At 40.9% G+C, this 23,287-nt stretch overlaps 2 protein-coding genes and 1 pseudogene across 2 annotated transcripts; 2 read left to right on the top strand and 1 right to left on the bottom strand.

Moving 5' to 3' along the window:
• The first annotated feature begins 331 nt into the window (after positions 1–331).
• Positions 332–16,606, top strand: LOC117732004 (transient receptor potential cation channel subfamily M member 1-like). Its single transcript, XM_034534602.1, is given in 34 exon segments — positions 332–403; positions 6,652–6,728; positions 7,334–7,529; positions 7,627–7,840; positions 8,140–8,192; positions 8,194–8,265; positions 8,368–8,490; positions 8,492–8,543; positions 8,882–9,056; positions 9,155–9,278; positions 10,833–10,908; positions 11,053–11,141; positions 11,558–11,599; positions 11,602–11,736; positions 11,841–11,975; positions 12,103–12,153; positions 12,260–12,278; positions 12,281–12,399; positions 12,493–12,522; positions 12,618–12,910; positions 13,177–13,405; positions 13,547–13,678; positions 13,780–13,911; positions 14,011–14,139; positions 14,252–14,503; positions 14,602–14,776; positions 15,335–15,355; positions 15,451–15,595; positions 15,690–15,895; positions 16,043–16,113; positions 16,116–16,177; positions 16,274–16,412; positions 16,414–16,482; positions 16,484–16,606. Coding segments are annotated over 34 exon segments (4,032 nt in total).
• Positions 16,607–17,837: 1,231 nt separating this feature from the next.
• LOC117731886 lies at positions 17,838–21,424 on the bottom strand (annotated as a pseudogene).
• A 426-nt stretch (positions 21,425–21,850) lies between these two features.
• On the top strand, positions 21,851–23,283 carry rps27l (ribosomal protein S27 like). The gene is made up of 4 exons (XM_034534429.1): positions 21,851–21,958; positions 22,607–22,715; positions 22,886–22,996; positions 23,114–23,283. Exons 1-4 carry the CDS (start codon positions 21,953–21,955, stop codon positions 23,140–23,142), a joined length of 255 nt encoding a protein of 84 aa, XP_034390320.1. The 5' UTR covers positions 21,851–21,952; the 3' UTR covers positions 23,143–23,283.
• The last annotated feature ends 4 nt before the right edge of the window (positions 23,284–23,287 follow it).

Raw genomic sequence — 23,287 nt, 5'->3', positions numbered from 1 at the left:
AGCCGGCTGCATTAAGCCTGATTATGGGATGCCCGGCAGAGGAAAGGGGTCTGTGTCAAGTGTGTCATCGAGTGATTTATATCCCTGGCTCGGATCTCTGTCTTGTCAGTCGGGAGTCAGCTGCAGAGAGGAGAGGGAAGCGCTAAAACCTTGAATGATGTAAAACTTTGATAATTTTTTTAGGTGTGAATCCTGAGGTTGCTCTCATGCCTTGGTTCTGTTATGGGTATCTCAGGTTTCTGTGTGGTTCTGGTGTTGATGCCGCCGCTGAACCCTGACCTGTTGCCATTCTGAAAGGATCCCTTTCTAAGTCAGTTTGACAGTCTTCAATATGGACACCAAGGGCCAGAGTAGCAACTTTAAACGAGCCTCCCTCAAACGCACCCCATCTGGCTCGCAGAAGGTAAGAAGAAGCCTGTTCTCACATTCAACAGGGATTCTGTACTTACTGAGATGGATCTGACCTGGAGTGTTTTAATTTGAGTTTAATTTGTGGCATTCATATTGAAAGTTATATCTTTTTTGTAACTTTTTATATCCAGAAACCATGACTACTTTGTTTGTTGTACATGAAACCATATGCTCTGGCCACATTAGTTCCTAACCAATCGTTTCACAGCCCCTATGACACAATGACATGCACCATTCATGACTCATGATCGTATATTGGAGTGCACATGCCTGCATGTCATGCACCGCAAACCTACTGTTAAATGGTGTTGAAGGCAGAGCAGGCTAAGAGCTGCTCACTCCAGGGCTGCAATTTAAAAATCCTTCATAATGTCCCAGTATGGATGACCACGGCCATTCCAGATTAAGAACCTATTTTTATTTCTAAAGTCTGCTTTCATGTGATTAATACACTCCTGTTATCATGTCCTTGAAAGATACAATTTGTATATGAATGCTTCTGATCCAAAACCAACAAGCAGTGCATGCTTGGATTAGAGTTTGCACACTGCAAAGTAACAAACACTAAGTTTGTGTTGCTTCTGTGCTTTCTTTTTATGCACGTTAGCACACAACTTTCTCATTTAAATAGTTTCAAAGAAATGATAAGTAAAAGATCAAATAAACTGAAATATCAAACATAACATAACGCATTTAGAGTTAATTCTTTGTACGGTAGATTATATTTCCATACTCAACTACACAATGTGCAGAGGAATATTGTTCATCATGTGGTTAAATCGGCCCAACTCCTGATGAATATATCAACAGTAGGCTATATCTGACACTGACATCATTAAAATAATTTAGTGTGATGGGTTTCATATTAATATTCTATAATCCTCAGCCTTTTATGTGAGGTTTTACTCTGTAACGCAATCAGCAATGTCATGGCTCTCAGCTGCACTTTTAATGAGTTCTGATATGTTACTAAATAGAAAACTAATTTGCTGCACAGACCATACTGCTGTCTTAAATCATGGATGTATCTGCTTTATTCAAATAATAAGTGTATACTTCATCAGTCACAGTGGGTCATGGTATGAAGAAGGATTTATTTGTCATCAATGGTAGAGTGCACCAGAAAGAGTGTAAATATAGAGGCTCTTTGAATCTGGGTGCCTGACACATGATTAGAATTTGGGGTTAAGTTCGAAATACTCTCCAACAAAGAGCACATTCAGTTAAATGTGTTCACATGATATCAACTTGTTGCCATAAATGAACTTCTATCTGTTCAGCCTACAGACTAAAAACACTGTTCTTTTGTAAATAAGATGCTTCTACTGACATTTTACCTCTATTACAGAGAAATAGTTAGTTGGGAAAGAAATGGCCAGAACACATCTGATTGGTTGGAATAATCACTGGACCCTTAAAAGAAATGTTGCCACCACAATAAAAGGCAAAATCAATCTATATGTGATTAACAAATCCTACAATATACAAGAATGTGCAAGATCATATGACTGTGTGATCTGTCAGGCTCAGGTCATGTGAGGGCCAAGAATCTTCAAAAAGCTTTAAGGCTCCGGGGTCAGGGGCTGGACTAGCAGACCCCAATGTGTGACGGTCTGAGTTAGCAAAGCTTATGAGAATGTTGCAGCATTCTAGTTAAGTTAAACTAGTGTATAACTAGTTTACTCGTGACCTAATTAATGATTTAAACATAATAGAACTTTTTTTAAAGTGGTCAAAGCAAAGGGGAAATTGCCTCTAAGATTGAATTCTGCTATTGGGATGGAAAACTCTTACACCTCATAAAATAACATATCACAACAAGGTTATATATATTTGCTACTGGTTGGCCATCTGTTGATACACTATATTTTAGTCATTTCAAAACTGAATAAGTGGAAAAACCCTAGAGATGCATTATCCCATTTTTAAGGGGGTCCTCAGGCACAACAAATGGAAGTTAATTAACATTTAAGCACATATATTTAATCTAATTTTCAATATTAATGTTGCAAAATAATCTGTTAATTAAGTGTTTCAGTGGTAATACTATCTGTATTCATATGATGGTATGTAAGGTATGCAAGGCTAACTAGTGTGAAAACCTTTCAATCTGTGGCCTGTTGATGATTAAACTCCGACTTGTTTCCAAGCTGAGAAATGCTTCTCTTCTAATACAAAAGTACTTAAGACTATTTATTTGTTTTTACAAAGGCACTTTCTGTATTCTGATTCCCTGATTTCATGTCAAATTTGATTGCTCTTTCTTTCAGTGAGACCCTCCTCTGGGCAAACCAGCGACTTTAAAACATGTCTTATGACTCCCTAACGCTTAGCGATAATCAGTGACATGTTTGACTCATGTGATGGCTAACTAGATTTTCAAACCCAGGAGAAACAATGAGTGCATTTACAAATAGGGCTGACTGAAAATAATTTGCCTCACAGTTAGAGCAGATTTGCCTTTTCCGAGCCTATAACTCAAGTGTGTCGTTTCGTCTAAATATCTTTCCCCCTCGAGCAGCTTTTTATTCGGTCCACGTGGGATCGACCATGAGTCTGAAATATTTTTTTTAGACAGTGAAGAAGTCTACATGGGCTTCCTTCCTGTCACACTGCATCAGGCTCTAACCACATCGCCATTCAATACCAAAGCCGAGCAATTAGTTGCTTTATCTTCAACCCTGGTGACATTCCATTAGGACCCCCAAATCCTTTCTGATCCATTTCACTTGTGCTGATGAGGCTTTTGTTGTGTGAAGTCCGTCGTTACTACAATATTCAGAATAAATCACACGTGTAGTTTTTACTCACCAACGGTAAACAATTATGTGTTCGAAATGCAGTGAAACCGACCAGGTCAGATGTCATCGTACAGAAATAAAGCCATCATTATACCTTTTCCTTATGACGGTTGGGAGCTGAATAGTCTGCGTAATTGTAACAGCACTGGAACAAATTTGGCCTGATCTGGTTGCTCACTAAGCTGAGGGTCAGGAGACCAGGACCATGTGATTCCAGTGCAAAAAGGCATGAATGTATGGCATACATCCGGACTGGCACAAATACTGTGTCTACTGCCAACTGGGAGAAGTACTTATTCTGAGAGAAATTCAGGGTAGAAATATATGTACTGCCTTTATATATTTTATACCTTTTTTTGTGACCTCCTCAGCAATCCAGCAATTATTATTTCCATTCCACACAATTGCCTTTTGTTTTGAACGGTAATTTCCTCCGAGGATTCTGCATGTTGGAATGACTGTTGTTTATTGTTCAGAGGCTTGTCGTAAGTATCGTTAATTTGCCTGGAAGTGACACAATCTGATCCTGCAGTATCTAATTCTTGAAGGTTTTTGTTGTTAAGTGCTCACAGGCAGCTCTTAACGAGGCAGCTGGTTGCCGACTGGATTTTGGTTTTAATTGCTGACGTTAATGAGTTTAAGTAAGCTGAAAGAAATGTGACATAGTCACCAAACCCTTCTGGAAAGGCGCTTTGTTTTCCTTGGCGGGCCCACGTGCAGTTTTTAACCAGAGCAAGACCAAAAGGCTTCTCTCTCTCTGTGTCTTTCTGAGTCATCAACCACCAACCTCCCTTGTCTTCTTCACTCTGAGTTACAGTCAGGCTCAAACTGCTCACTTCAACCATAAAAGGAGAGCTTATTAACCATTTCACATGAGGAAGGTTTTAAATGGATGTCTACAACTATGTGCTTGTTAACTCCATCTCAGCTGCTCACCTAATTTCTTCCTCTAGTTATTTTTAAGCATGCTCCTGAAAGCCCTTAATGTCTTTGAATAATCGTAATCGAATTACTCCATTCAATCCAGCATGTACAATAAACATGATTTATTTTTTAACAAAATAGGTCATATTTGATTTGTCCCTGGTTGAGCCCACAGTTTAATCTGTTGGATATCAGATAGAAGCCAGTAGGCTAAATGTGATTTGTTGAAACAATAATATCCATTTTCCAGCCTGCTGGGCAGCTATTTATTATAGAAAATCAAAAAAAGCAAATCTACTTTACATGAGCAAAATTAAAAGATACTATTGAATAGCTGGTCTGCTGAGTATTCTTTTCCTCCACAAAAACATGGTGGATGGAAATAGAGATTAACTGCAATTAGCATTGATTGACCTTGCCCCCGACTGGAGACCACTCATGTCTTAACAAGGCGCCTTCCAAAGAATGCCTGCATCCAATTCTCTCAATTATGCAAATAGGGTTGAAATCAAAGTAGTTTGGAGGGGGTGAAAATATTTCAAATGAAAAGTTGGGGAACCTCTGAACGAGACTGCAATGCTTTCAGGTTAGCCCGTCTGCACCGTCTTCTCACACAAGCTAAGATCTTCCACACTGTGAAGCGAACACAAAGAAAGGAGTTTCAACAAATTGGGAGATTAGGGGCCGGTTATCAAAGTAGATTTATTGTGCCTTGTTCAAGCGAAGGATGAAAATACCCTGTGGGCATGGAGAAGGGGTCATGGGACTCCAAAAGGGATTACCTTGAACTGGAGTCATGAGACTTGGGTGAACAAAGAGCCTGCTCACATGCTCATCTTATTAGCTGGCCCTCATAAAGTGAAGAAGTTTCATGTCTTGTGGGATTCAATGAGAGCACTTGACTGGGAGAGCAGCACCAGGAGAAAGCTCTGCTGGAGGAGCAGCAGACTTTAGACTTCCTCTCAACTCTCTAGGCTTAACCTCCTGCAGGACTAGAGATCTGCAGCTCGGACAGAAGATTGTGTGTAAGTGTATCTAAATTATGTAACTGCAACTCTTTTTTAATTCATTTGATTACTTTTATGGCACAATTATTTAGATATTACAGAGATGTGGAACAAACTGCAGATCATGGAAAGTGCATTCAGATGTGGTGAATGAGAGCAGGTAGGAAAAATGTCATAGTTTTTGGATGTTTAATGATATATGGAACAATTTTCTACCTCACCGCATAATAACGGTGAGGTAGAAACCTGCTGTAACAAGACCGACAAGAACAACGGCATTACACGTTGGAGTTTTTGAAACTACAACAAGGTGGTACAATTTATTTCCAAAAGGCTACCATGTAAAATTATTTGTAAATTACATACACTATTCAAATGTGTATGTCTTCATGCAAACAATAGTTTAACATTTTAAAAAGGAAAATTGCAATAATGGCATTGCAACTAAATAAATAGGAATACTGTGTTTTTCTAGCAAAACATCACTTGGTGATTTTATCTATTCAACCAGATCATTATCAGATGATTCTTGAATGAGTTTTATTGGGTGAAATCAGGTCATCATAGAAGCAAACATTATAGAAAAGAAAAATATGTATTTATACATGTTTAAAGGAAAGGATGAAAACAGTGGATTGAAGAATAAAAACAGCAGCAGTACTATTCCAGTTCAACTCATTAAGACCAGCACATAGTATCAGATGTATAAACTAACCATAAATATGTAAAGACATGTTTAAAAAAAAAAAAAAACCTATAGACCTGGTAAAATAATGTTTTTTTCTTTACTTGATGGATAGTTTGTGGTTTTGCAGCCACCCTGCTGACTGAGACCAATTAATCAGATGAAGAGAGAACAGTAACTGCACTGTGTTATTGGAACTTGTGATTGCTGCTCACAAGACAAGACTCACAGGTCTTTCATTTATACTCATATGACTTCACACTAATTGGTGGCGTTGAAAGACTTCTTTCACAATGTTTCAAGCTATAAATGCTGTGAAATATCAAGATGATTTTTGTTTTGTTCACCACACTCAGTTTTTTTCTTGGAAAGATTTGCTTGCAATGCTTCAGTTTTAATTGGGGCTCCACCGTCAACAATGGCCCTTTGAACTTGGCTATTTTTGTTCAGCACTGAAAAAAAAATCAGAGCAGGATTTGACAAAGTGCGTGGGCATAGTACTTTTGTGTGATGATTTTCACTGGCTGCTTATCAAGCTCGAGCAGACAATGAGAGGTGTTAGTTCTACGGCATACAATGTTACTACCTGTTAATATCAGTCAACACGCAATATATAATTGTATTTCAAAGTCTCTGCAGAAGCTTCAATTTATATTTTCTCTGCGCTCACTGGTATACTTTGCAGGATGCATATAGTCTTCATCGTATTACTTCCAAAAGGATTTTAATAGTGACATTTAAATACAGGTATCTGCAAAGATAGATGCCGTATGACACCATGTGAGCTGACCCTTTTCCCCTCTCTTATATTTCCTCTTTACAGGCACAAAGAGTTTGGATTGAGAGGACCTTTGTTAAAAGAGAATGTATTCACAAATTTCCCACCAAGGACCCGAACAGGTATTTACACTGCCTTTTAAATGTTGTGGTAAATATGGCCTGAGCCATGAACAGCAGCTACCTCATTATCATTTGAACATGACAAGAACAAAAAACTTAAACGAATCATCAAATTAATTTCAGTTGCTCCTTTTTACTACTAGAGAAAGCTTATATCTAGTAAATATTTGACTTTACTTTATATGTAATGACAGTGTTATTATATGTGTACGTTCAGCTCCGTAATTACTATGAATATTATTTCGTAGTATCTAAATGAATTAGAAATTATTTTAATTTAATTAATCATGACACCCATGACTGCAGGTTTATCAGGATTATGTTTCAGAGTGTATTGCAGGACATGGTTACTGTCCTGGGCTACGGGAGCAGCCAGGCAGTGCAGGCCTTTGTTCCCTGAGGCACACATTTCCCAGAAATGGGCACACAGTCATGAAAGAGACACAGCCTTCATGAGCAGACTCACAACAACACTTGGCTCAGTTGCTTCTAGTCATGATTCAACACTGAATAGGACGTTGCTCAGGGATGTCTAGGAATAATCAACACACGTTTTTAAGTCTACATCAACACAGACTGACAGCTTTGCTCTGTGATCTATGTAGATGTTCCTGTGGTCAGCTGACAGCGCAGCATGTGGCCATCCCTGCTGGTGCCAACTCGCTAGAGGAAGCGAACCAGCTGGTGCAGATTGACACCCCAAAGGATAAATGGAGTGTGATCAAGCACACCAGGACCTACCCGACCGACGCCTATGGCTTAGTCGAGTTCCAGGGTGGAGGATTCATCAACAAGGCGATGGTGAGTCTCAGCCATTGAAAAATGTATTCAAAGAGACTGTGTGGTTCGATTAGAAATAACTCACAATACGGTTATTTTCCCTTATCTTCTCTCCTAGTATATTCGAGTCTCCTACGACACCAAACCTGACAACCTCCTGCATTTGATGGTGAAGGACTGGCAGTTGGAACTGCCCACCTTGCTCATCTCCGTCCACGGAGGTCTCCAGAACTTCGACCTCCAGCCCAAACTCAAGCAAGTGTTTGGCAAAGGCCTGATCAAAGCTGCCGTCACCACCGGAGCGTGGATCTTCACGGGTGGAGTCAACACGGGTAGGATGCTGACAGTTTAGAACGCTTTTAATGTTCACTTAACAAAATAACAATTTGTGACATTAGAAGATTACCTTTGCTCTAAATTGTCAATACATAATACTTATTTTGCAATTTCCTGGGAGCAATTTGACTAACCCATTGTCACAGGTTTAAGCTCTGTAATTAGAGATTTTGCTGGGAAAATTCATCAGAAATGACAATCGTGTGGATTTTGCCTGCAGTAACTTCACTGTGTCCCATGATGCACCACCAAGGGTCATTATTCATGTTGCTATATGTTGCTCTTTACATCTTAGGGGTGATCCGTCATGTAGGAGATGCCTTAAAGGACCATTCCTCCAAGTCACGAGGGGAAGGTGTGCGCTATAGGAATTGCTCCATGGGGGGATCCTGGAAAACAAGAGGATCTCATCGGAAAAGATGTGAGAAACATTTTCAGCTTTTAGTCTCCAGAAAAAAAAGACCGGTTCTTACTAATTCTTCTTCTTGAAACATTTCATACTAATTTCTCTTTCTTTTTCCAGGTAAACAAACCCTATCAGACGATGGCAAACCCCCTGAGCAAGCTGGCTGTGCTCAACAACAGCCACTCCCACTTCATCCTGACTGACAATGGCACCTGTGGGAAGTACGGCTCTGAGGTCAAACCTCCGCCGGCTGCTGGAGAAAAAGCACATCTCCCTGCAGAAAATCAACACGCGTAAGTCAAAAAGCGCTCCGCAGATATCATAAAACATCCACGTTGTGTGTTTGACTGTGAGCCAGAGTCTTGTTGGACATGCGGCTGGAGAGCTCCTCTGTGGCCTGTGGGCTTCCCTTTGTCATCCTATGCCTGGAGCTCGGATAAGGCAGGGACAGCAAAGGGATGCTCAACTGTCACCACTGACTTCACTCCCTCCTCCGGTTTTGACTGTTCGCCCATCAAATCCATGTGTTCTGCTTCAACATTTCATTCTCAAAGTTCTGCTATCAGAAGATGACACGTTGGTGCTAAATGGATAGATGGAAGGACTGAGTATTTCTGGTTGTGTGTTCCAGGTTTGGGTCAGGGGGTTCCTCTAGTATGTCTGATAGTGGAGGGAGGCCCCAATGTGATCTCCATCGCACTGGAGAGTCTGAGAGACGATCCCCCCATCCCCGTGGTGGTATGTGACGGCAGCGGCCGAGCTTCCGACATCATTTCCTTCGCACACAAGTTCTCAGAGGACGGAGGGTGAGCTTTGAGATGATTTCTCCTTTACTGTACTTGGATGTCGTTCCTCAGGTCAAAACAAAAAGCTGATATGTCCTCCTTGAATCTTCTTTTTCCAGCCTGGTTAATGATGATGTTAGAGAGCAACTTTTGGTCACTATTCAGAAGACTTTCAATTATAGCAAAAGCCAGTCGCAGCAGATCCTGCTCATGGTTATGGAGTGCATGAAGAAAAGGGAACTGGTGAGTAGGAGAATACACTGAAAAATAAGGTGTAGATATCTTCACGATATTCCACAAGTAGTATTTGAAAATAACATGTCTGTGTGAAAAATAAATAAATATCTTGAGTTGTGAAGCATCTGGTCTCCATCATCATTCGTCCATTCCACTCATCTGTGTATTCCATTAACATATTGAATAAACATAATAACAGCGTGCTTGTCATCTCTCCTTGTGGTCATGTGTCATATGTTCATGTAATGTGGGGCATTCGCAGCTTCACTACATCATCAATCCTCACGTATAAGCACACAGCTGTGAAGTGGTGGTGGGGGTCTCATACTGCAGAGGTAAACTACTTTAATGCAAACAATGCAGTTGGCTTCACGATGAAGCACACACCCTGATGACAGTCTTCACAGAGAGAAGATTAATCCCTGAGCTGAGTGTTGCCCCAAAGTGTTTGCTGGAGACCATGACACATGTATGCATCTCCATCAGTGATGTGATAAGTAGTTTGTAATACCCAGCCTATATTTAATCTCTAGACTATATATATTTGGGTGGGAAAGAGCAGCTCACACAACCACCTGCTTAGCAGAGACTCTTACTTGGTCCATCCACAGTCAGCATGCAGCACACAGATGGAGGAGAGGATCCGTCCTCTCTAATCCTCAACCAGGTTCTCTTTCCACTCCCCATGTTGTGCTCAGTCCTCAGAGTGCTATCACTTCACAGAGACCTCTCTATCCCAAACGTATTAGACTGCCTAATGCTCCCAACACTCTCAGATAAGCAACTTAAAACTGCTTTTTCAAAGATCAAAGCGCGGTGGGGCATTTAAGTTTTCACTGATACCCAACCCAGACAATGTGACAGAGCCGCCAGGTTGTTTGAGCTCTTTATACGCAACTAAAGGCCACACTGATGCCTGCTTTTAATCTAAAGTGCCATGACTAACCTACAGGTGAATCGGTGTCACCGTCTAGTCCCCAAATAATCCTTTTATCCTAAGTGCATACTATGTGAACAGCTGGGATAGACAAATAGCATCACTGATTTAGAAGGCTGAAATGTGCTGTGATGTAACACCAGGCTGAAACATTTAACCGAATTAGGAGTTCACCATTATAACTATAATTGTAATCTCTATTTGCCAAAAAAGCACAAAGTGCATCCTGCAACTGTCTGAAGAGCAACACAAGTGTTCAGTCTTCATTATCAACGCATCCCAAAGACCAGCCCTGACATCTCTGGCGTCCTGCCACATATTCATGCCAACTTAATCCCATTTACCATGGCTGCACATGTGACAGAACCCGTCAGCGTAATTTCATTTGATAAAGTCGAGTGCATAACCAAGGAAAACACTGTGACAACTGTCTGGCTAGTGAAAGTAGCGTGGTTCGATGGTCAGCCTGCAGTTCATCCCCACATGTTTACAGCTGCAGTTAGAGTGGTTCATTCATCCATCCATTCATTTAGGTGGCTTGTTATCAATTGATTCAACCATTACAGTACATGGCTTCACACCTTCTGTTGTTCCTTCTCTTTTCGTTGCTTTTTCGCATGCAGATCACAGTTTTTCGAATGGGTTCTGAGGGACAACAAGATATTGAAATGGCTATTCTTACTGCCCTGTTAAAAGGTAGTTATCTGGCTGCATCGCAACAGACATCTCAACATGTGTGTGTACTATTACATCACAGCAATACTTTTCTTGCGATGTACTACATGCTTCCTATTCTCTCTCCGTCTGTCCTTCCGTTTCTTTTGCATCAGGCACAAAACGCAGCGGCAGCCGACCAGCTTAGTTTGGCTCTGGCCTGGAACAGAGTGGACATTGCTCGCAATCACATATTTGTTTACGGACACAATTTACCAGTAAGTGGGACTCACGTGTGACGTAATGTAAAGGAATCATTCCACATGACTGCAGTAGTTACAACGTTGGCAAGGATGTATTTATTACAGAAGAGAATCATTTGGTCGCTCAAAGTCTCCCCTCAACTCAGATTTGTTTGGCTAGTTGGTTAGTTCACTTTGTGGAAAACGCAGATATTTATTAATATTATTCAAAGCGGAGTAGTTTTATAGGTCTTCTGGTGGGGGTCTTTAAACAACAGAGTATCCTCGACATATAGCAGAAGCACCGAGAGATCTTCTATAAACTGTGTTGTGTTTTAAGGACACACACAATTCCAATTATTTAATGTAATCAAGTACTACTAATAGCAGAAAATAAATTTATATTTTGAGGCTTAAGATTCATTTATTTACCTTATTTCCTGCTTGGTAAGCCTGCCGGTGCCATCGCCAGAACTACAACCTCTGCAGCCCCCGGCTCAAGAAAAGCAAAAGAGTCCTGCCAGCGCTCCTCGAAACAAAGCACGGGGGAAAGAAGGGAAAGGGGAAGGGAAAGGCAAAGCCTGAACCTCCAGAGGAAACAGACCCGAGGAAGTTGGAGTTGATTCGTTGGGTAAGAGTGGGGTTTATGGCAAAAAACTCTCACTTCAGTTTAAAATATGAATGTGCAATGAAAGCTGTGATGTGTACGTGATAAGTCATCTATCTTCCTCTCAGGTGAACTCTCTGGAGCAGGCCATGATGGATGCTTTGGTACTCGACCGAGTGGACTTTGTCAAACTGCTCCTTGAGAACGGGGTCAATATTCACCACTTCCTCACCATTCCCAGACTGGAGGAGTTATACAACACGGTGGGCCTGACATTACGCAGCAATGAAAATGAGACTGAAGCCCTTTAAAATACAGATCTGACACATTTGAAAAAGGTTCACACTAATCACACAACCTTCTTCGTCCTCCTCTTTGCTCGTTCCTCAGAAACTTGGCCCCGCCAATTCAATGAATGGTGTGGTCAGGGATGTCAAAAAGGTTAAAATGATCTTTCCAATCACATGTTCTAACATTTAAGACTTGTTCAGGTTACAATTCACCTTGAGACACTTGCTATATTAAATATTACTCTGGTGTTTTGCAGGGAAACCTTCCTCCAGATTACAGATCACTGTGATTGATATTGGTCTGGTGCTGGAGTGCTTCATGGGCGGAGCTTACAGGAGCAATTACACCAGGAAGGCTTTCCGCAACCTCTACAATAATTTGTATGGACTAAAAAGGGTACGACTGGTTGGAAGGAAAAAAATTTAAACAGCTTGGTCATCACATTAAGTAACATTTTGGTATTAAGGATGTTTTTCTCTCCTCTTGCAGCCGAAGGCTCTGAAGCTTCTTGGAATGGAGGTGGGGTATCCTTTCCACAACATCTGCCAAGTATAGCTAAAATAAATACAACCCACACAGAACAATAATCTAACATTATGTGTTCATGTTGTCAGGATGATGAACCAAGGTCAAAAGGCAAGAAAAAGACAAAAAAGAAGAAAGAGGAAGAGGTGGAAATTGACGTGGATGACCCTGAGGTCTGTCGATTCAAGTTCCCCTTCCATGAGCTGATGCTGTGGGCGGTGCTGATGAAGCGCCAGAAGATGGCGCTGTTTCTTTGGCAGCGTGGAGAAGAAGCAATGGCGAAGGCCCTGGTGGCCTGTAAACTGTATAAAGCCATGGCCCATGAGTGCTCTGAGAGTGAATTGGTGGATGACATCTCCCAAGACCTAGAGAACAACTCCAAGTCAGTACATTTAATATCTTTCTCAAATGTTTCACTTGTAGTTCTCACAAGGTATTTTCTCCCCAAATAAAATCACGCAGGTGCATATCACTCTCATTTTGAATCTTTACATTGGTTTCCTGCCCTCTATTGAACAGTAATATCTGTAATTAACTTGCTTCTTTTGCATTTATGTTTTTTTTTTTTACTTCCTCTGTGATGTCAAACTCTTTCAAGTGTGCAAGTGCAATATAGAAATGAATATAATTGTTTCCTCTCTTTCATAGAGAATTTGGCCAGCTTGCCTACGAGCTGCTGGACCAGTCCTACAAGCATGACGAACAGGTAGCCATGAAACTCCTGACATATGAGCTGGTCAACTGGAGTAACTCCACCTGTCTGAAGCTGGCTGTGGCTGCTAAGCAACGTGACTTCATTGCCCACACCTGCAGCCAGATGTTGCTCACCGACATGTGGATGGGCTGCTTAAGGATCGGCAAAAATCCTGGCCTCAAGGTTGATATCACAAAATGTTTCCTTTTAGACAATCATAAAAGATTTGTACAATAATAATAGCATCACTCGGTGTAATACTTGTAGTATTGCCTTAAAGAGTGAAATAACAACAAACTAACTGTGTCTTATTTTTACACAAAGGTCATTCTGGGGATTGTCCTTCCTCCTCTGATTCTACTGTTGGATTTCCGTCTTGGAGATGATGCATCCTATCATGCACCTGGAGACAAAGAAAAGGGAAAAGATAAGGATGATGACACAAAATCCAGCAAAGTAAATCATTAATTTTACACATTTTTGAATTGGAAATACCTTTTTTTGTTAAAAAGTTAAACATTATAAGCTGAAACTAAGAGTTTGCTTTTATGTTGTAGGACCCTAATAATGATGCAACTTCCCGAAAGGGGGATGAAGAGGAGGGCAGCACTAATGTCCACAAAATCCCCATTGGCAAAAGGTTCTTTGAGTTTTATAATGCGCCATTCACCAAATTCTGGTTCAACACTGTAAGTTTCCTTCACGTAAACAACACATTTCTCCTATTTTTCACTTAGATTGTAGTGACTTAAATGCGACGGCATTTTGGTATTTTCTTTTTCCGACAGATTTGCTACCTGGGATATTTGATGTTGTACAACTATATAATCCTGGTAAAAATGGAGCGCTGGCCATCTTTACAAGAGTGGACTGTCATTGCATACATCCTCACACTTGGATCAGAAAAAGTCAGACAGGTACAAGCCATTAAATATGATCAATTTGATCTGATTTCCTTACATGTGTAATACATATACACATTATAGACATTTTGTGGCAGCTGCATGACCTTTAAACCCTGATGTCTAGATTCTGATGTCAGAGCCGGGGAAGCTGAAACAGAAGATAAGTGTGTGGCTGGAGGAGTACTGGAACATCACAGACCTGGCTGCCATTATCACCTTCCTTCTTGGTCTGATGCTACGGCTGCAGCATGAACCCTACATGGGCTACGGCCGAGTCATCTACTGCATCGACATCATCTTCTGGTACATTCGCGTATTGGACATCTTTGGAGTCAACAAATATCTGGGACCCTATGTGATGATGATAGGGAAGATGGTAACAACATTTAGTGGAAACCACATGACATGCAACACAAACAGAAGGAACAGAAGGTTACACTAAGTTCTAATGTATGTTTGCTTCTTGACCCTCAGATGATAGATATGATGTACTTTGTGGTGATCATGCTGGTGGTGCTTATGAGCTTCGGGGTGGCTCGGCAAGCCATCCTTCACCCTGATGAGGAGCCGACGTGGCGCCTGGCCAGAAACATTTTCTACATGCCCTACTGGATGATTTACGGAGAGGTTTTTGCGGACTCGATAGACCGTAAGACTAGAGTTCATAGTAAGATTCTGTTTCCTGATTCTAGGCAGATGATCAGTGTTACAGTATTTTTTCTTTCTCAATTTCTATGATGTTTATTAATAATATATTACACTGTAAACTCTCAATACTTTGTCTCCCTCTGCTGGCATATTTATATTAGTAAATAAATGGTAATCATTTTTGCATTGAGGAAGAGCAGAATATGTATTATTATCTACATTCCTCAATCATGATCATCTGCCTTCAAGTAATTTGTTTGTCTGTGTTTCTTCTGTCAGGGTGAAGGCAACAAGCAGCTACCAAAAAACCTTAAAAGGTTATTTACATATTAAAACAGATGTTTTCTGAGAAAGTTGCAGATCCTTCTGTTTGTTTTAATATACTAAAAAAGAGGCCAGAGATACATAAATAAACTATATTTTGCGTTTGATTAGTGGCAAGTTGGAGAAACATAACACCAGTCCACTTGTTCATGGACATCAGCTTGACCTTGACAGAAGTGCGATATAAAAATAATTGTGTTTATTGATTTTAACGCTTTGTCAATGTTTCTCCAAGTCTACGCGATGGAAATCAACCGTGAGTATAGTCTTCAAGCCAAGAATGCATTTTTAAATCAGTTAGCTGGAGAGCTCAGGACAATTTCTATAGCTAGAACTGCTCTTTCGCTGCAGCTCCATGTGGTGAACATCTATATGACGAGGATGGGAAGAAACTGCCTCCATGTATCCCTGGTGCCTGGCTCACACCGGCCATCATGGCCTGTTACCTTCTCGTGGCAAACATCCTTCTGGTTAACTTGCTCATTGCCGTGTTCAAGTAAGTATATGCCCCAATGTGTATCTGCTCTATTGTTTTACAAGAACCATCTGCTATTACAATGTGTACTCACTGGTCTTTTCTTGTCCCACAGCAACACTTTCTTTGAAGTCAAGTCCATTTCCAACCAGGTGTGGAAGTTCCAGAGATATCAGCTGATCATGACGTTTCATGACCGTCCCATACTGCCGCCACCTCTCATCATCTTCAGCCACCTCTACATCCTCTTCAACAGGCTGTTTCGGCGGTGTGTCAAAAAGAAACAAGATGGAGAGCTGGATGAGAAGGACCGCGGACTCAGTAAGTCACACACATTATTTAATTTTTTTTTAAAGTCATTTTTTGTCTCATCCTGGATCACAACAAATTTGAAATAAAGAAATCCTGTTGCAGCCCATATACAATTACAGGACAGATTGATTTAATGCCATGATTTGTTTCTACCAGAGCTCAGGCTGAATCCAGAGGAGCTCAAATGCCTGTATGAGTTTGAAGAACAGTGGTGTGGAGGAATATTTCCGCCGAGAAAGAGGACGAGCAGCAGTCCTCCAGTGATGAACGCATCAAGGTTACCTCAGAAAGGTGAACACACTTTTAGGGCGTGGCTCAGACATTTCTAAGCACGTTGATTGCTGTTCATGCTTACATAAACTATTCTTTTTCTGGCGTTCTCGGCAGAGTTGAGAATATGTCCATGCGTCTGGAGGAGGTGAATGAGAGAGAGAACACCATGAAGGCCTCCCTGCAGACAGTGGATCTACGTCTGGCACAGCTGGAAGAGATCCACGGACGGATGGCAGTCGCCCTGGAAAAGCTCTGCAGGGGTGGACAGACTGGAACTGACCAGAACCTATTCACGAAACTCCTCTGTCTGTGACCCCCTCTTCCCTGTTGCGCCAGGGCAGCATTAACAGTGCGGATGGTTACAGTCTTTACCGCTTCCACATGGACATGGAGGAGTATGCATCGAAGCAGAAGGACACAGATGAGCCGACACAAAAACTGGAGTAGAAAGACAGAGAGGAGGTCTGCGGCAAGCCTCCAGTATTGTAATCTGAACACAAAGGAAGCTGGTCAGACCTTAGAGGTGGGTGGTTTGGAGAGATCACGACCAAGTTCATGTGTGGACATTCTCATATCTCATGTGAACAAAAGCCCGTCTCTGCAGCATCGAGTCAAGAGACCATATCCAACCTAAAGCAAGGCAGCACAATGTTGCTAGACAGGCTAAGGCCTTGTTCTCCACCAAAAAGAACTAAATCCTTGAGATACTATCCCGTTGAAGACCAACCCACTTCTCCTTTGACCAAGAGGAGGGCTATGAGCACCATCATTGTCAGCCCGCCTGATGAACACAAGGAAGCAGATGAGCCTACAAAGAAGGCACAACTGCCGCCTGGAACCTCGTCTTCCCCAAAGAGGACTAAATCATTGAGATATCCCCCGACTGAAATCCAAAGCCAGACGTCCCCTATCACAAAGAAGAGAGCTATGAGCAGCATCATCTACAACCCAGCGGAGGCCGGTGATGATGTGCAATCTGCAGACTACAAGTCCGTAGTGGAACAGATCACTAAAACACCAAATCAGTGGCCGGAAAACTTGGAGTACCAGGTGCACTCGAGCACTATCGGTCACATGCCTAAAGTGTCGAAAGTCAGAACTCTCTCCCAGCAGTTTCAAGCTAGCGCTGCACCCACAGAGCACAAAAAAGATGAACACCAGACAGATACTATTCCTTTAGAAAGCAAGGAGGCTCGTCCAGCAGAGGAACCTGCAGTAGATCAAACAAAGATGAAGGCCCAAGCGGAATCTCTCCGACACCTCCGAGTGTCTGACTGTAGCTGATGAAAAGCATTTCCCGTCTCACAGATCGCAGAGCTTTAATGTCAGCGAGAGGAAAGCAACGGTGGTTAGCAAGGAGCCCAGAGCCTCAAGCAGCCAAAGAGACCTGGTTGAAGCCGACAGGGACGATGTGGGGAAGAAGATGGAGGCCGAGAAGAAAGAAGATGATCCACAGGAAAAGAAATAAGAGCCACAAAGAGAGAGAAGTGGCTGAAACAGAATGAGGGAAAAATATACATAGAGCAGGAATTGAAGGCTGCCAGCGATGCAGCGAACTAGCCTGCCTTTCGACTGGGGAGAGTTCATGATTTCGCATTAATGATAAAAAATAGAATGACAGTAATGAAAAATGATTGCCAAACGGACATTTTCAGTCATGCATGTAATGTTAGTTGGCAGTGCAGAGTCGTGAAAAATCAACAGAATTCTCTTTTAAAGATCCAGTTTCTTTACTGTCTTTCATTGGTTTAACATTAACAGTAACTCACAATCATTCATTTTAGTCACAGCAGTCATTGTGTTTTCACGTTTGATATCTACATTTTAGGGTAAAATTAAAGTATACACACATCTGTGTGAACATCTAAAACATTAATTTAAATATGATTGACACTTTCAAATACTGTCTGTAAACATATTTTTTTCAGATACTGTAAATGTGCCACTCAGAGGTAACCATATAGCTTTCATGCAAATACTGACAATCACATAACAATATGTAGTTAGGTACAGCTCCTAAGAAACAAACTAACTTTCACAGTTTGCATTTTGACACAGAAACTGGTTTTAAATGAAGGTTTCCTTAAAAAGACATTAGGTTATATTTATACATATTTGTGTCTTTTCTATCACAACACTGTGACTCCTTCGAGGCACGCATGAACAAATAGAAATGGTGCCAGTGCAAAAGAAGACTGGAGGCATATTAGTATACATGAATATACACAGACAAGTACAAACAATGCTGATGTATGTCCATCTGACAGCATCACCATGGTAAATATGATAGTAGATAGTGTGTAGAAAACAATGCTACAGTTTATGAAAGAATCTGCATTTTTCCTTTTTTCCCCCCATGTATTATAAGACAACTATGTGGAACTTTATCATATAAATAAAGTCTATTTTCAGGGACATCCAACATAGGTATTATTAATGCCAACAGAAAACCTGTCTCCTGTGAACAGACCTCTGCAGGGCCAGCTACAAACCACTTCTGACGGTCACACACAGGTTCTTTTGCATGAGAGGATATACAGTATCAGGCCTCATTCCTTATTGATCCCTCTTCTGGTCAGCAAGCAGATCAGGATGGCATCCCAACCACTAGTGAACCTGTGAGCTTCAGCTGGCAGCAAGGAACTCTGAATATTACCACTGCTGTCGCTGCTGGGAGGACGCACGGAGGGCGGGAGCCGGAAACAGCAAAGTCACGCCAGAGCCGTGAACACTAGAGATGAGCGGCCTAGAGGAGTGAACACTTGAAGAATTTGATCCTCTTCGACTTCTTGTCTGATGATCTTGACTGGTTTTGCCTGATCCTCCGGCATTGTTGTCCGCCTGTCAAGGAAAGATGTGAGAGTGGAGAAAATGTTATAAATGAAGTAGGGCTTCACATTAAGTGTAACACCTGTCAAGGTTGTAGGTTTTAGTTCCTGCATTATATTCATATCAATCCACCAAATAAACACTTATCATGAAGCTGGTTATCAGGCTTTAAGAAATAAAGACATTTTATATTTATTACAGTACTATTAATAAACTAATACTATTTATAGTACTGCTAATACTTCAAATGGTATTACTACCTTCAATCATTTGGTTTTCATTATTAGAGAAAATAGTGTATAAGCCTCTTTACAACAAAGAGCACAGTCCAGGTACAAACATCCACCTCTCAGGGGAAAGGATCCTTCAATCAGCATATTTGCTGATTGAAGGATCATTGAAAGCAACCTAGATGAGCATGTCATCATTTTTATCAGATCCTCTTATCTGAAAAATGGCGGCTTGACAGTGAGAAGAGTGGTTCGAAATATTTCAGTGATTGAATCTGAATCTGAATCTGTAAAATCCCCATTTTGAAAAGTGACATATCCTCCACCATACCCAGTGGAATCTATAATAAAAAATATCTATATCACTTACTGTCTTTGAGCTCAGATTATGTAATATGTCTCTTTCCCATGTTATAAAAAGCCTGAAATGACAAATAAAAAACAAAACATGTTAAATGTACTGTACATATGTATTGGCCATGTTACATGGTTCTTTTAGGGTTAAAAGAAAATCAGCTTACCTCTTCTACATTTAGGCTAGACTTTGCACTTGTTTCCAAGAACTTAACTCCATAATCAATAGCCAGCTAAGTGAGATAAAAATACAATGTTAGTGTGTCATGCAGATAATTAGTTTGGGACTACTTCTTAGTCATGACTGGCTGCAGAAACTCACTTTTTCCCCTCTGTCTTTGGACACCTGTCTCCTGTCAGTCATATCACATTTGTTACCCAGTACCATCTTCTCCACATCAGACGAGGCATGCTGGGAGTTAAGAGACTCATTATGCAAAGTTGTGCATATGTTGGCACATTATCAGACAGCAATTTAAACCATTACTATTACAACTATTACTAGTTTAAATTCAGTGCTCACCTCTTCAATGTTTCTAATCCAGTTTTTGATGTTTTCGAAAGACTTCTCATTGCTAATGTCATAGACCAACATAATGCCCTGTGAAGAAAAACAGTCCTCCTCATAAACTATTATTCTTATAATTTGATATGTAAGATAACCCCATAGGGAGGAAGTACAGGGTGAAGTGCGAACATACCATTGCTCCTCTGTAGTAAGCTGTGGTAATGGTGCGAAACCTCTCCTGCCCTGCAGTGTCCCTAAAAACATTGAATTCAAAGTGCAGACTGGTGTCAAACTTAGATTTTTAAAAAGTAAAAAAAAAAAAAAACATCTCAAATACCACTTACCAAATTTGAAGTTTGACTCTCTTTCCATCCAGCTCTATTGTTCTGATTTTGAAGTCTATTCCTGCATTCGAATAAACAAGCACAGACAGAGGCTGATGCTTACTGCATTGATTGACTACACGTATAAAACATTTTGCTCATCATGACTAAGATGCACCACAAACCGGGCACCTAGCAATACACAGCTGCCCTTGGTGAAAGAATTACTTTTGAATGGTCTGTTAATCATATGTCAAGTAGGATGACATCATCCAATGTCACAGGACAACTAGCTGCTGCAGTATCCTGTGGAGCTTAATGGAGGATAGCCTACAACTATGTGTTAGTAATTCTGAATGGAACAAAAAAAGGCCTTGTGTTTTAAAAGGTCAAACTATAGCTTTTGATCTCATTCCATATTTAACCTCTAATGCCTGTATATGAGCCATCAAGGACAGGTGATCATTATAATGGGTATCTCCCATTGTCTTGCTCCTTTACAGTAACTGTCGTTAAACAACACGGGTCTGTGTGATATAAGAGCATGTGAATAATCCTTTATATTGACCACCACTCGTGCATAAAGCGCAGTCGGTTGATACCGGCATGCATTATGTCAGATGTATCTTTAGGGGCGGCAGCAGGGTACTCACCTATTGTGGATATGAAGGTGGTATTGAAGGAGTCCTCGCTGAATCTGAACAGCAGACATGTCTTGCCGACTCCGCTGTCTCCGATGAGCAACAGTTTGAATAAATAATCGTACGTTTTCGCCATTGAAACACACCGTAGACTCCAACGTTTCGCTAATAATAGGCCGTATCAAGCCGGGGTCCCCCGTCTGGAAATCCTCAGCTGTCTGTGGTAGCCTACTGGCAGCCGACGGGTGCCGCGGAGTGTCGTCACGTTTTGCTTTGCATTGTGGTCTATGCAGTTTAAAACGATATGGGGTGAGGATTCACTTTACGTGTATTCTTTTTTTGTTTGTTTTTGTTTTCACAAACACTGCATGTATGAATGGACGAAATACAAACATTGGTCGAATACGTCACTGAATATTTCATCTTTTTTTTATCAATTTGATCTATCAATGACATAATTGTGGGTTTCTTAGTGGTCCAAATATCGTTATCTAACAGTTATAGGCCTAGGTACCTGCAATCATATATATTTTAATAAAGTCACGCGTAAACACGTATGCTGTACTGCAACAAACAAACACACAAAACACGGGATGCAGGTGCCAGACTTTTGTTCTTCATTTAAGTAACGTTAGTTGATCAGAAAATGACAACAATGTTCAAAAGGCAATATTGCAATCGGATTGCAAACCATCTCTATTTCCTAAAACGTATTATTATTATTAATCATAATATTATATTATGTTTAACAATATCGCATTGAAGGACACGCTCGGGTATTTTAACACATCCTGTTTACAGCATCCAGTGATCTCTTAGGTCGAGCAACAACAGATCCTGGATCTGCTCAGCTCTAGTCTCTATGCGATCAGCAGCCTACGTGTGCGTAGGACAGACTAGCGGTGAACATGCCTGTGAGTTACAGTTTTTTTTCTGGGGTCCTTTCTTTTGTTTTAGTTAATATGCGGTGTCGTCAACTATTGATGCTTCTTATTGCTAGTCCCCGCCGTCGTTGTGTAACTTGTATTCGTGGTCCGAAACCTCGGAGTTGTGTTGTTGAGACGTAGCAGCAGCAGCACGTGGAGCGCAAGTTAGCTAACATGTCGTTAGCCCGTCTGGCGCGGGCGGCGACTACTTGCTGGAACGCGACTGTATCAAACGTGTGAAACGTTCTGCGACAGAGCGAAGAAACAGTCTGTAACAATGACGTTTTCCTCCACACTAGGTGGTTAGTCTATCCGGACGCGGTATATAAACACGAAGACAAATTAACTAATATTTGTATTTGAAAACTTCTGTGAGTTACCGTTACTTATGTCCATGGTTAATTATTACTAAAACGTCAGCTGGCTAACATCTGGAGTTATTTGACATGTCTGTCATACTAGATTCAATGACACACTTAAAGACGCAACATAACATTGCCCAACACGTCGAGTTATTATACACTTTTTAATTAGCGTGGTCGCTGTTTTAACTTATTTGACTAAACATGGCTCAGGCCAATTTACTCAAATGTCAATCAAATTAAATGTAACCTATGAAATGTATATCCACTGTAGCTTGCCAGAGACCTCCTCCATCCTTCAATTGACCTAGAAAGAAGACAACATAAAAAGAAAAGACTCGTCCAGAGTCCTAACTCCTACTTTATGGACGTAAAGTGCCCAGGTACAGTAGATCGAAGTTGTCCTGGACGTGTTGCATGCAAAAAGAATAATGCAGTTTGTGGTCTGATATCTTTTATATCATATTACACATTCATGACAACTTCAGTTGAGTGAATGTATAACCATATACATTTCCCTATTGTTTGATCAGTTCATTATGCTTATTTGCAGGCTGCTATAAGATCACCACAGTGTTCAGCCATGCACAGACAGTGGTGCTCTGTGTGGGATGCGCAACAGTGCTGTGCCAGTCAAGTGGAGGAAAGGCCAGACTAACAGAGGGTAAAACATCCCAAAAAGTTAAATCATTGCTAGTGCTAAATTAATTACCTTTATAGATGTACATATGTCAGTTGTAAGGAGATGGTTGCCTCGCTAATTTTGTTTTTTGCTTTACAGGGTGCTCTTTCAGGAGGAAGCAACACTAAAGGGATTGCACACTGTAACTAACTAAGCCATGCCGTTGATAAACCCTTATCCCCCCAGATAACAGTTTTAAACTAGCATTGCAAACATTTTAAAATAAAGATACAATTAAAATCTAATTAAGGCAATAAAGAAATGTTATACAAT

Source organism: Cyclopterus lumpus, chromosome 6, assembly GCF_009769545.1.
Source record: "Cyclopterus lumpus isolate fCycLum1 chromosome 6, fCycLum1.pri, whole genome shotgun sequence".
Classification (NCBI taxonomy): Eukaryota; Metazoa; Chordata; class Actinopteri; order Perciformes; family Cyclopteridae; genus Cyclopterus; species Cyclopterus lumpus.
Note: the sequence above shows the minus strand (reverse complement) of the source record. Positions and strands in the feature narration are given on the sequence as shown.